Below are 15,056 nucleotides of genomic sequence, written 5' to 3' on the forward strand. Positions count from 1 at the left end.
TTTGGACCTGGACTATATACCACCAGAAATGTTTGTCATTTTTGGAAGGAATGTTTACTTCTACACCATGTATCTTCAATGTGCAGAAACTTAAGTTATGACCGTAAAGAACAAAAATTGTTGTTGTAAATTGCTAAGCATTTTTATTCAGACTCCCTTTGTGTGATCTGATTATACAGTAGATACACAAGACCAGTGCCATCCTCATGAAAATTTGAGCATTCGATTCGGTTATTCTTTTATAGATACCACAAAATATTATCAAACACAAGCAGCACACACACACACACACTCACAATATTTTAATACCATTCATCTTTTCTAATCTGTTAATCTTACTGCATTTTGCACACATACAAGTACAAGAAAAAATTTAAACAAGAGTAGGGGGACAGTTAGAATATAGTGCATCAATAAAAAGTACTGAAACAAGCTTGAGTTGGTATATGACAGCAAATCAACACAAAAAGAAGTGAATATCCATACCGTGCATTTCAATTAGGGAAACTCCACAGATATTCATTGTGTTACAGTAATTGGCTGTCATAATATACTAACTCAAGCTTGTTTCAGTACTTTTTATTGGTGCACTATATTCTAGTTGATCCCTAATTTTTCTTATACTTGTTTGTGTTCTTTTATAGAACTGGTGATCAATCTACGTAACTAGTTTGTTTCATAAAGATGGATTGATGTAGCTATGGAAGTCAAATTTTCCGTTGAACATAAACTGTAATTTTGCACATAGATTGGTGTACTGATATTCTACAACAATTGATCTAACTGACTGATTTATACGTCTTATGGGTTTACGAAAAGTGTACAGGAAATAAATAAGGGGCCTACAGACGCAGGGGTACCAAGAAGCTTTAAAGCAGCTGGAGTCCTGGCAAGGCAAACACACACATACAAAAGAAACACATCAATTATTAATTAAATTAACTAGTTTAACAGATCTGACAGATCCCACAGTTCTGAGGAGCGAGCATTGAAAATTCTGTATGAGCAGGATATTGTAATTCTGGCAGCTTGATCAAACAATAAACTAATCAGCATGTGCCTGTTCTACTTTGTTAAGAATGAGTTCTTATCCTACAGCTATCATCTCTAACAATCAGTTGAATTCAAACACACAAGAAACAAATGTACCGGACAGCATAGAAAGTTAAACAGCCCATACTAAGTAAATTATTAGCAGGAAGCCACTAATGCACTATTGTGAATAACTGAACTCCTTGCATTTTCAGCAAAAAACTGGGGACAAAGGCAAGTCCATGATGTGTGTATTGTACATATTGCAGTTGGTGAAAAGGCACATCTCAGGATGAAGCGACATCAAACAGTGAACAGAAGTCCAAGCCCACAGCTATATATGTGCTTGCAGAATCTGTCTCTGGGATGGAGATGGTAGCTACTTTTGACTATATTTCTACTGTGGTAAATATAACATGTGACTGTTATATTGGAGCGGTTGACTGCTCTATTGGAGTATCTTGATCTTCGTGAAGAAGAAAAGCTTCTCTAGCTTCCTTGTACATAGACTGAAATGAAGCACTGCCACTTTACACATGCAACAGCTAGAACTTGAAATTTGTATCTGGCCTGGATCCCAGTTTTAGCCATGGCAAACCAATTTTGGATTCTAAATTCAGTCAGACTAAATTTAGACCAAACTTGGTCTGGCTAGACCAAATTTAGTCAACCAAAATTGGACCAGCTAGGCCAACTTTTTAGTGACATGTCAATAATACCTGAGCTGCTATTGTGTGTAAACATAGATATATTAAAACAGTGCACTGATCTATCTCTGAACAAAACAGGGTATGACCACCATGAACTTTGGATGTGATATTCCTTAAAAGAGCAATGAAACTTGATCTTTCATTGCACTATTTGGACCTCAATGTAAAAAAATATTAAAGATTTGCTTTTGCTGTGTGGGTGCAATGACTGCAACTTTTTAGCTACTGTATGATAGTGATTCATAGGGCTAAGATTAAATACGGCAATGTAGATACAGTGGTAAACATGATCAAATATTGGATACCCAAAAGTAAAAGCAGACTGATCAATTATTTGTCATAATTTTGGTATTAACACAACATTAGCCTAAAAACTATTGAATGCAGCAATCAAGGCACAGACATCAGGGACAGTGTTGTAAGTGGGTCAGTACTGTTGACCCGTTTGACCCACTGACCCAAACAGTAATCCAGATGGGACCCGGATCTGACCTGCATGTGACCCGGTTTAATTAAAATAGAGGCGCGCCTCAAGAGCTAGATTAAAATTCCACAAGTTCCATTAGTTAGTCCTACACTATAGAAAGGATTGTCTGCAAGGAGTAGCTACGTATTATCAAGTGGGTGTGGCTCCACGTATGTGTTATCAAGTGGGTGTGGTTCCACGTAAGTCTACAAGCAGCTATACAACAATTATGAATATCCAGAAGTTAGTTACCTACATTTTGAGTACCAACACTGATCCGGTAATGCCATGCGTGCCCACAGAGAACAGCTGTTACAAATCTGATAAGTGAGCGTGGCTCTACGTGCACTGCACAGACAGCAAACTATATTCCCGAATGATTATTATGATTATGAATGGTGGGTGTGGCTCCACGTAAGTTTTTTGATGTTTACAACTGCATTTCCACCAATACAATCGAGCTTGTTAACTTATACTTACACGTGATCTCATCCAGGTCAGAACCAGATATTCAGTGAAGTGGATAAGACCCACTTGATCCAGACAAAATGTGACCCAAATGACCTGGATAATCCGGATGACCTGGCCCACTTACAACGCTGATCAGGGATATTTTTTGTGGTGGAAGTAGCAACTAGCTACTACAGATGCAATGTATGTCTACAACTACCATACTGTATATTAGGGATCATGAAGGTTTGAGCTTTTCTGGCCAAAACTGTCACCCCAAAACCAGCTTCACAATACCATCCTGGTGCTTCAGCAGTATTGGTTAGTTAGTTACTTACAAAAGTAATGCGCTACCTAAGTAATATAGTTACTGTAACGAGTCTAATATTACGTAATATTATTACTACAAGTAACGAAGTTACTAATCTCGTTAGTTATCCTCTGAGTAACGCCTAGCCACAACGAAGTAACGAAGCTTACTGAATGAAGCTTATTCACCAGCTTCCTACTTATAACCAAGATTTGCACATTGTCCAACAACGCAATCATGTCACGTGATAAGGTGGTAGTTTCACACGTGACAGCTTAAGGCTGTGGACACAAAGTAATATAATATGTAATATTATTATAGTTACTTTATTTTATGGGTAATATGTAACTGTAACTAAATAGTTCAGTTGCAAGTAATATGTAATATGTAACTAGTTACTTTTACAAAGTAACTTGCTCAACACTGTTCAGTACAACCCTAAATGCTTTCAATAGGTAGCTACAAAAGTTTTAAAATAATTTATTTAATGGAATTTTCTCCTGACTGGCTAACTACCTGATGCCTTTAGACAAGTATAACTCAATAATGGCTAAGGCTACGGGTTTGATGTCTTTTACTATTCAATTTGCTTCATCCCTATATCACAGTATGTAAAATGTATGGATCATGGACCTCCTTTGTGTCCCATTTCTTTTTGCTGCCAGTCTAAGATGTTGATTTATGGTAGCGTGATACATTGCTTTCTGTTTGTAAATGCGAATCATCCGGCGTACTTTTCATGGTGGCTGGATTGACTGCAAAGACACTTCTCCTACTGCTCTTCATTTGTAGCATTGTGTAATAGGCTGAACATAGCTGAAAGCGAAGTGTAATGGGCACTTCACCCTTGAGTCAATAATTGATAGCTGAGGTGCACATTCAGACGAAAACGTTATCTCTGGCACAATCCTTTTCTTTTGATGTGGTGTGTGTGGGTTCATTAGTCATAATAATGTTACAAAAAAGTAAACAAGTATTAGGAATTTTAAGTTCAATTAGGGATCATAGAAAAAAGTAGGGAAACAAGGGAATAGCTTAAAAGTGGTGAAACAAGGAAGGTTGCCTACACCTGCAGATATACTAGTGAACATTTAATTCCTAATTCAGTTATGGGTATATATGGGAATTAAAATTAATGTTATCTGTAGGTGTAGGTGACCTCCCTTGTTTCCCTACTTTTTATTCTATGATCCCTAAAATCAAATTTAAAATGCCTTATTACTAATACTACTTGTTGACTTTACAAATTTTAAGAAAAAAAACAGCGCTACTGCTCAGTTGTCTAACTGGCCTATAAGACTATTCTATGTAAATGCACAAGCAGAAACCAAGCATACCAATAAATATAAATAAACGTAGCTAAAGATTACAGTGAATGAGGCATACCACAATGGCTACTTTTAGTCACTTGTAATGCTGAGTAATAATCTAAGCTATATATCTTTATGCATCCTTTATTAAAGGGTCCTGCATAAAAACCTGTACAAACTTGACAAGCAAAATGCATTGACATCTAACATAATGGTCAGCCAACTAAGCAGTATATGTGGCAAGTTTGTTCACACTTTTAGTGTTGATCTCATGCATCTGAAATTAAAATTACAATGCAAAAATTAAGAGTGTTTATAAGACTTACTATATTGCATCTATCATAGCATATGTAGCTAGACACTACTTCCATATAGTACTGACAAAAAAACACGGCTGTTGCTATTGTTCCGGCAGTCATGTGAATAAAAATAAAACTTGAAAAGGTCCTCAAACAAAAAACAACAACACAAAATGCCTTGAAACCCGGGACCTCAGTGCTTGAGCCCAGAATCCTAACCATTGTGCTACATGGCCCCCAGCTACCCACCTCCCTTAGTTTCTACCTTTATTATGTCTCCGAGTGGAGTAACTTCTATATAATATATATTGAAGGTGAAGAAGAAACTTGACCCCACCCCTAACACTAGAACTACTTTTCGCGTCCCCTAAAATTGAATGCTCGGGGCAACCTACTAGATGCGTTCCCTAAAGTTGAATGCTCGGGGCAACCTACTAGACGTGTTTCCTAAAGTCGAATACTCGGGGCAACCTACTAGACGTGTGCCCTAAAGTGGAATACTCGGGGCATAGCATACAACTAGTGTGCTTGATAGTGAGAAATCTAGTGGACTGCCGGAACAATAGCACTGACAAAATATTTACGGCTGCTGGAACAATAGCAACTTCGAAAAAACACTGTATGCCTGTGTTGTAATTGTATGCTGTATTCAAAAGTTTAAGTGCTTTACAAAATAACACCAAAACTCACAGCTAGAGAAATACGAAAACCATCACAAATACCAAAAAATTGATTTTTAGTTTAACTTCGTGGTAGTTGGCAAAAGCCATTCTTCCCTACCAGGGCACACACACAACAAGGCACGGTACAAAACACAACCACTAGACAACTACGTGTTACACATACAATCTGAAGATGAACAATCTCGTAGACAACTATTCTACACAAGCTTATTTGGATATGGGCACTCTCAAAGGCCCCGGGGCCTAGCTTGACAGTCTTGTGCTGCCAAGCAATTTTTGCCCATTAATAATAATAAGTAAAAGTCCTAAACAGAGGATATAAATTTATCATAATTGTAAGTAACTAGTCTTAGTCTCGTGCCCAGACCCTATTTTTTCTTTTGTGTGGGGGCGGAGAAAAAAAGGGTCTGGTGGATCTCCAATAGCATTTTTGTGCAGCCGGATCTACAACTTTTGGGGATGGTTGATTGGTGGTGGTGGATAACAAAGGCCTGTTAACGAAGCGAGAATTGGAAAACGGCGCGCGTACCAGAGTTTCGAAGGCTTGCAAAGCAAACGCGCGCCGTTTTACAATTCTCGCTTCGTTAACAGGCCTTTGCTATCCACCACCACCAATCAACAATCCCCAAAAGTTGTAGATCCGGCTGCACAAAAATGCTATTGGAAATCCACCAGACCCTTTTTTTTCTCCGCCCCCACACAAAAGAAAAAATAGGGTCTGGGCACGAGACTAAACTAGTCTAAGGTGGCATCAGTGAGAGAATTTCACCAACGCCTACTAGTACAGTAGTAGGCAGATGAACGAAAAGTTTTCGGGTGGAGGAGAGATGACAAGTTAGCAAATTGCAATGTAAGTTATTTATCTTTGGAGGTCCAATATTACCACTTTTTGCAGCATTCGGACTAGCTGTACTTCCACTGGGGTATCGACATGACCAGATTATTAAATTAAATCAGATTATATAGGGATTAAATATAGCTATGACATGGCTATAGTAGGCTCTATCGCGCCAGAAAATTCATGTTGCGATAATATTCAAGCTGCTCTACCACTCTACAATACATTAACTTACCAGTCATTTGTTCTTATCCTTAAAAAAACGACCAGTCCACAAGTTAATTGTAATCTAATTATTGCGCACCTTGTGGGCGGGGCAAGAAAAAGACCAAGTCTCCAACAAAACTTGAGTTGCTGGGTCTAACAGTGGTCTCGACATACACAACTGGAATTTACATGTAATGTCACATTTGAAACATAAATAATAGATTGTTGAGATAGTGTTACATAGCAGTACATACGTATCAAGAGTTGGTATAATTATAGTATGTATGGACGTGGAGTGGAATGTAGAGAAAATATAGTAGTGTGCGTAGTCATAGTGTGCTGTTCTAGGATGGAGGGTGTCTCAGTTCATGAGTCTGGAAACGCCACTGGACAGTTATTCAAAAACTGGATGGCTTCGTTGTAAGTGTCAAGATCTGTAGAATATAATTAATTAAACATACATACACATTGCCCAACATACAACCATACACACACCCAAACATTACCTATGACACTACACTACACAAGTACTTCAACAAAGCACATTTAGTTTTACAATCAGCCATGGTAACGTCCTAGAATATAGCCTTGAATGATGGCCCAGGAGTTTATATAATTCTTTCAAGCAACATTAATTACCCCGGCTACTAAAAAGAAAGTGACTATGAGGTCAGCATTTATGTACAAGATTAGCAATTCCGTGTCCCAGTGTTTTACTCTCCTTGGCGTATTCCTCAAAGATTCTAGCACAAAAAGATGGCCTATAAAATATTCTTTATTTCTTTGTTTGGCACAGCTAGAAATTGACTACACTAGGTATTTAGCATTTATTCAAAACCCAGTGCTTATTTCTGTTGTAATCCTTCATACCCCTGGTGACTAAACAGTATCAGGGATTTATATGGGACCAGCCATAATACAAGACAATATGGTAATCAAATGCAATAAATCACCCCTCAAGCCCCGTTGTTATTGTGTATTAGAAAATTTTACGTATTCCCTTTGATGCCTGAGGTTACTAAATCCAATAGAAACCTGTGGTGGGGTTACTAAATAGTTCCGTATTGTCTCGAATAGCGGTCCAGGTGTTTATTTCTTTCGAGCAACTTCCACCCAGACCCAACAGTCTGGGTGAAAAACTACTTCAGTGAAATAAATTGTAGGCAACTTTTTACCCAGGCCACTATTTGAGGCAATATGGTAATAACTTGTGGTCTCGCCAGTGGTTGTTTATTCATCAAACGACAATTGGCAAAGCCAAAAACAGGATGTCCTTACTGCAGCTTATTTTCTGGACAAGATAGGCATCATTAGTGTTCAGCTAGGCATTCAACTAATGCCCAGCACGGTGTGGCACTGACACAACAAACTCGAAGGATAAATCTCGACGCTAGCACTCACAATTTGCTTCTTAATAGCTTACTTTCTGGACAAGACAAGTGTCTTTCTAGCCTGGCATAGTAACTACTTGATACTGGCACTAATCAGCAACGATTATGAATGTCAAGTTGATGTCAGCAGTGGCACTGAGATGATCAACTCGACTTGAGGATAAATCCCAATGCTAGCACACACAGTTTGCCACTTTCTCTTACTATTTCTTAACCTAGGAAATTTTCTAAACCACTTAGAATGGGTCGACATCGGTCTCTACGCTATTTAGACCCCCCCAGACAATGTGGGCTTGGCTACCAACAATTAATTACCTTGGCCTGTGGCCTCGGTAACTAAGTTTGTGGGTAGCCTCACCCACATCATCCTCAGATCTTTAAATAGCATTGAAACCTTGTCAATCCATTCTAACTAATACTTAGTCAACCAACCAAATACATTTTTTTCAAGTATAGACCAAACTCAAAAAATCGGACCATAGCATTATACAAATAGTAAGCATCCTCTAGCATAGATAGCCATTTAGAAGCACACTTTCCAACATGGCATTTAAGATTATGAGATCAAGGGTTAATTTAGGGGCACTGCCCCCCCCGTTAGCTATTTCCCACTCCCCACACCTAAAGGGTTAGTTGTATGAAAATCAAATGAAAAATTTCACCAAAATCACGTATTCTCAACAACTATTTAATTTTTTTTTTCCCTGGGGAAGGTATACCCTCAGGCCCCCAAGAATTCAAGCTTCACATTTCAGAGTGTACTCTGTAATCTTCTCTCATAATCCTATATAGAAAACTAACCCACCCCAGCCTAATATTCTGGATTTAGCCCTGCAAATCCTTCATATATGCAATGCACTTTAAATAGTTTACATTTCATAAATTTGTTTTGTGAACATAATATTTCATCAGGCTGAATGAAACTAGCTAGAGTGACTTTACTTAAATATTTACTTTAAGGAGTCCAGAACCACACGTGTGGGTGGGGCACGTATCACAATACTTACCAAAGTCATTTCCAAAGTTCACCAGTCTCTCCACAGCTAGTTGACAGTTATGCTCCACCTTACCAACCACTTCTACAAAGGCCGAGGGTAGCTCCAGCTGTCATACAATCACCATGGTAACATCACAACAAGTACAATCCATATGACTAACAGCATTTGTGTACACTCTGGTAACTAAATTTTTGATGTTTTGGCTTAGTGAAACAGCACAAAGCACAAACTAGTGTTCTCAGAGTTAGATCAAATTTCACTTGGTAATGGATAGCATTATTAGTTGTATATGTAGAGCGAATACAAATCTAATAACTCTTACATGAACAGATTTCTAAGTAGCAGACACAGTTAATTTGGTGTTGTTGCCAACTCTTACAATAAGACCACCTCATTACATTGACCATGATAAGCGATTTTGAAGGTCGCAAGGCCATTTCATTATTGACACATCACATTCTATTTATGAGGCTTCTCTGCATATTCTCTCTTAACAGTGAAACTGCAGTCAGTCAGTCAGTCCTGATGGGGTGCTAGATGTACCACTAAAGGTGGCATTAAATTAGAAAATACAGATTCGAAGCACTACTATTCTAGTTTAGCAATTCTCTTAGACACAGTAAAGTGTCACAAACACATTGACAACTACTGAACTGTGAACCCTTGAAATAATGAGTACTAATGCACTGGCTACTCTGTATGGTCATAAACTGTTGTGGGGTTTAAAAATTAAGCAAATTAAAATGTTGGTAGAAATAATGTTGAGTATGGAAATTTAAAGTAAAATACTTAGTGGCAGCCATACTTACTTACCGGTGGACTGGGTAGGTTGGCTCTCAACTGTTGTTTATCACTGGTCTCCAATAGCAACGTGTGACCACCTCTTTCACTCTAAGCAAAAGAGAGACAACATACAACTTGGTCAAAAGTATAACCAGTTGTACTCTTTATGAGTAAGGCAAACCTCACAATAAAACCATCATACACAAGTATGGTGGATTCCCTCAAAAAGGACACTCTGAAATGTGTACACCTTGATAATCAGGACACTTGTCCCATTTGTATTAGTGTACACACATTTAGATCCCTGAAATCAGGACACCTCACTAATAAGGACACCTTGATAATCAGGACACTTGTCCATGGTCCCATTTGTATTAGTGTACACACATTTAGACCCCTGAAATCAGGACACCTCACTAATAAGGACACCTTGATAATCAGGACACTTGACCAATTTTCAAGTTATGTATTCTCACACATGGCTTGCCTTGTAGCCGTGACAGAAAATAGATATTTTTAAATTACATAATTGTGCTATGTCTCAATACCCATGACTCGTAAGTAACTGCCCAGTGTATCAGTATTGCAACTTTTCATAGATACCACTCCTACACTGCCTTATATGTACAAATCCTAGAACATCAATGCTTCCACTATGGATTAGGCTTTACAATGTAGGATACGGTGTATACGGTCACCTTAGAAATGGTTTACACATCATGTTGACCAGCACGGGTCTAGTTTTCAGTCTCATTCAGTTCGTTGCCATGACACTAGTACATTGGTAGCTGGCCTTGTTATCACACAATGGGTCAACTAATAATGTTAAACAGCATGGATCAACTTATCCCAGGATCAATATGTTATTCCGGCAGCCATTGGGATGTTTCAATGGTATGTATTATACTAGTACTTGTGACAGCAGATTAAGCTGTATAATTTTGTGACAGATGGCAAAGCCAAATAAATTCATACCCCAATAACAACATAGGATGGAATCACTGAATGTGCACGTGTGTTGTGTATGCTGCGTGTGACCATGTGCAATGCATGTATGCATGTGTATGTATTCTGTCCCTAATGAAGAGAATTAGGTTCTTCTTGTGTTGGCACAAACATCTATTATCATGAGGATATTCACACTTGTGTCAATTTCCTCAGTCGCTAGTAACATGTTCTAATTGGGCATGAAGTCAAGCCTCATGCTAATAAGATCTCACATAGTTGCGTTCAGGTGTAGTGCAATAAATGTTTTTTTTTAAAAACAACAACAACTTGGCAAGCTTGTGCTATGATGCAGCATACATCATTTTTCCAGGTAATAGCAGTCCTCTTGTCCCTGGCAAGGTAAGGACATGGGATTGTTATGTTATTGTGCAATGGTCTTGCAAGCCAACAAGTGAGCAAGATACACAGCTAGTGAACGATGTTCAGCACCCGTACCAGATCTGAGTAGTCAGATCCAAATTATTGCTAAGTGCAGCCTTAACCTCATAGCTCCTAATAAATGGGGTGAGAAAAGAGAACAGGCAGTGTGTATGTAGTGTAGAACAGTACTTGAACACATCTACTGTGTGTATACAACATATGTAATTGTGCAAATAACAACCATGAAAATGAAAACATTTACTACCATAAGGTCAACTAAGTGCTGGCCTAGTCAGCCAGGCTGTAATCAGTCAGGTATACTCTCTTAACTAACACACACAGAACCCAGTGTATTCCTATTACCTCAAAAGGAAAGGAGGAAAAAGGTTTAAATCATGATGTCTACCTGAGGAACAGTATAGGCAGTTGGGAACCAGAAACTATACTGTAACTAAAACAAACACTGAGGAGTTGGTATCCAGCTGGGTAAAATATTGGTAACAATCTCACAGAAGACTAATAAATGGGATGTCTACAAACAGCTTTTAATGTTATTGCATCATAAGGTGCTGTATGGGTAAAAAAAGCAGCCAAATTTTTTTTCTCTCCATCAAACACTAAGCTATAAGGCTGCACAAAAGGCATAAAAGTCACTTACGTTATAGCCTTTGAGTGTGCATTGACTTGCTTTCAAATAATATATTTGTAAAGTACTGTACACATTTTACCAGTTAAACAATGCAGTTCAAATATAAAGCCCATTTTGTAGCAACTTCATGACTTGTATATACCACAGTGGATTACAAATACATTTAAATTTTGAAGTATGGTACAGATTTAATGCAATTTGCAGCACTCTAGCGTGCGACACTTGTGACGGATAAGTCACACGTACACCTTATCACTCTCATTCACTCACCACTTCTACATCACAACTCCACACAATAATGATCCATCTCATTAGTGTGTTACACTTACAACTATGCATTTCTGATAAAGTCAAGTGGACATTAATTTAATTTAAAACTTAAATTATGTTGAGGTATTTGGTGCTGTACAAACTTTGTGCATTGAGAACAAATACCTTATCACTGTACACATAAGCACAGGGAATAAAGTTCAGAGGGTCTGCTCAAGTGAAGAGATATCTTTTCCTGTAAGCAGTGTTTCTATCGACTACACACATGTACAGCATTGCATTAAATCTGTTTCATATGTATGTCCAGTATGAAGTAGAAGCTAGAGAAGTCTCTTGTTAATAGCATTACCGTTGAGAGGGGTGTGGATAAAGGTCAAAAGCAGCTCTACAAAAGTGGTATGATTACATCAGTGTTGAAATACATAGGCAAATCATAACACAGCCATCAATATACTTCACCAAAAAATGTTTCACTACTATAGGATATTACTGCAGATCCAAAATTCACAATATAGTGACAACATTGTCATAATAATGATTAAAAAAATCCTTCACACGTCACTGGGATTTAATGAATTCAGTTGAAGCAATGATGTCATACAAATGCTGGCATACTTTGGGCTGGGCATTGACTGTGTACATTATTTTACTTGGCATACACTATTATATTGTATTATATTATAGTAAACAAAGTATCACAACTAGTGATACAAATGTATAACATTTTGTAGCTGCTGAATTGAGAACTTTGCAGAAAAAATAATCCTCCACAATAAGAATAACGGTTTGATCTCAGCACTCCATCATCATTATATTATACTTCTGCAAGAGTATATAATAGAAACCAAGAGTATCGAACGGGTGTATTACCCTGAGATTAATCATTGCATAAAGTAACACGGATATTTCAGTAATTCTTCGTTTTCATTGCCATTAAGGGTTGCTGTGTTTAGCCCAATTCGGCCACTAAACCAAGCAAAAACATGATAGCGTTAAAGGGAATTAGCTAATGTTAAAGTTCTGGCACTGTCAAGTGGATCCCTGAAGGCGTGGCAACACGCTCATTTGTGCAAATGTTGTTTTAGCAAGCTGGAGTTATCTTGGGTCCTTACTACACTCTCTTTGTGCAATAACTGTTGAATACATGGTTGAATAACATGGAAAACTGGCGAACAAAGACCCATTGCCACGTACGCATTTCAAATTACCATTTCATGTAAACAAACAATTACTGAAATATCCGTGTTGCTTTATGCAATCATTAATCACAAGCTAATACACCGTTCGGCATTCTTGGTTTCTATTATATACTCTTGACTTCTGTCATCAATTATCATGAATCAAACATTTACTAATTGTTTAACAATATGATGCAACAGTCCACAAGAACATAATTAGTATCACATGATGAAGAGGGTAATAATTTGTTGTGAAATTATTAATTATTTTGTTTTGATACAACAGTGTGAAACTCTTCAAAGACATCATGAGAAGTGTGACAAACTACGTCTTAAAAAAGGAATGATACCATGAAAATGATGATAGCCAGGACACTTGTCCATGGTCCCATTTATTAGTGAATACACATTTAAACCCCTAAAATCAGGACACCTCAAGGAGTCATTGATAAAACACAGTGGATGGATACAACAGAAAACGAGTTCTGAAATGATCTAATGAAATTAATTACTATTAAAAACGGTTACATCTTCAAACATGACTTCCTACGACACACAACATGTGAAGCTTCACCTTTAGTAAATGTTAGACTGATCATCTTACAATTATGAGTTCACACAAGTTGAACTCTTACCATTACAATAATGTTGACTACTACGACTACCGTCAATGTACTAGCGGCTGTTGTGTGTATAGAAAGGCTTCTTCTCTAAACCAGCCAACCCAGAGATTCGCACTTGGGAAATTTATACAGCATCACACCATCCTGAAGACTACAAAAAAGGGACAGGCTTTAAAGAGGTTAAGTCACTATCTGGTCTGCTACATATAATAACATGTTTCTGTCCCACTGCTACACAGGCTTTCAGTAGTAGCCTTCTTTGTGGGTCTGGGATAGTGACTAATAATAATAAGCCCTTTTACCTCCAATAAGATTTTCACCAACGTTTTGGCACCGATTTTGTCAGATTTTAGTGGGATTCACCTACTCTACAGGCAGTAAAGATAAAGACATGAAGCATCACATAAGGGGAACATACAATATGAATCAAAGAGGCCACCACAGGTTACAACAGTGACTTACATAACCTAACAAGATATGAGCATAACAGGGGACACATGACCACTGGATATAGCCACACTAGGACATGTTGTAGTGCAATATGATGAGTTGGCACAACTTGTGCTGTACCACTTATGGTAGTTCTTTACTCAATCAAAATATTTAATCTAATAATTCAATAATCTGGTGGGGTGTTTAATGATGTTTTGTGTGCACAATTAACTCGTACACCTACTGGTCTCACCACTGTTACTAGTAAACCAGGATGCATGTAACATGACATATCTTGGGACAAGGTGTACTGATCTTCCAGTATAGCAAGAATATGGTGAGATCTGTGTATTTTGAAATCCCTGACAACCCTTAGTGCAAATATTGTAGGTAAAGACATTTATCATGATGGAGTTACATAGTGAAAGTCTTAAACAGTACAAAGTGTTGGATTAGAAACATGACTAAATGTCCTCATTTTGAGTACAGGTTTGACTGTACTATCTTATTTCTCACAAACTAGTTTCATGTGGCTCTTGCAGTGATAAGTGCTGTGTGGAGAGTACAGGGTAACTATGAGGTGGAGTAGCTGTTCCATGGAAATACAAAAAAAACTCAGCTTAAAAACGAATCCCGTCCATTTCTTAAATTATCGTTTACATAATCTGACAAAAACGTTTACAAGAAATACTTTCTAAATCATTCGATACAAAACTGGCGGGCATCGTTTGCGCATGTGCAACTACGCCCACCGGCACTGCAAGACATTTAGCAAGCATGACACCACACATCCCCGGGGATACTGCATACTCCACAGCCAACCCTAAAACTCAGGGGATACCCACTAAATTAATCAATATTAATATTTCACAGACACTCAACCAGTAGCACACATATTACAAGCCCTCACTGAGACATATCTTCCTACAATTGTGACTCGCTTGCCGACAAACTTAGCTATCGTGGCACCATTGACACGCGGCTTCGCCTGTTCCTCCATTTTTCCCCGCTTTCCTGATATGCGCACACTAATTAATTAACTACGTCATTACTTAGATC

General features: G+C 38.0%; 1 protein-coding gene across 1 annotated transcript; it reads right to left on the bottom strand.

Annotated features, from left to right (window-relative positions):
* Window positions 1–6,489: 6,489 nt before the first annotated feature.
* LOC136248837 (uncharacterized) lies at window positions 6,490–15,054 on the bottom strand. The gene is made up of 4 exons (XM_066040652.1): window positions 14,908–15,054; window positions 9,508–9,585; window positions 8,704–8,800; window positions 6,490–6,739 (listed from the first exon to the last, which is right to left on the bottom strand). Exons 1-4 carry the CDS (start codon window positions 14,995–14,997, stop codon window positions 6,672–6,674), a joined length of 333 nt encoding a protein of 110 aa, XP_065896724.1. The 5' UTR covers window positions 14,998–15,054; the 3' UTR covers window positions 6,490–6,671.
* Between the last annotated feature and the right edge of the window lie 2 nt (window positions 15,055–15,056).

This window comes from Dysidea avara, chromosome 3, assembly GCF_963678975.1.
Source record: "Dysidea avara chromosome 3, odDysAvar1.4, whole genome shotgun sequence".
In the NCBI taxonomy this organism is placed as follows: Eukaryota; Metazoa; Porifera; class Demospongiae; order Dictyoceratida; family Dysideidae; genus Dysidea; species Dysidea avara.

What these genes read in the sequence shown, in the direction of transcription:
- LOC136248837 (XM_066040652.1), bottom strand. Translation starts at nt 14,997, where the DNA reads ATGGAGGAACAGGCGAAGCCGCGTGTCAATGGTGCCACGATAGCTAAG. An exon ending in TTGTAGGAAGATATGTCTCA is followed by an intron (nt 9,586 to 14,907) that starts GTGAGGGCTTGT and finishes TCTTTTGCTTAG; the next exon opens with AGTGAAAGAGGTGGTCACAC. An exon ending in GAACTTTGGAAATGACTTTG is followed by an intron (nt 6,740 to 8,703) that starts GTAAGTATTGTG and finishes TATATTCTACAG; the next exon opens with ATCTTGACACTTACAACGAA.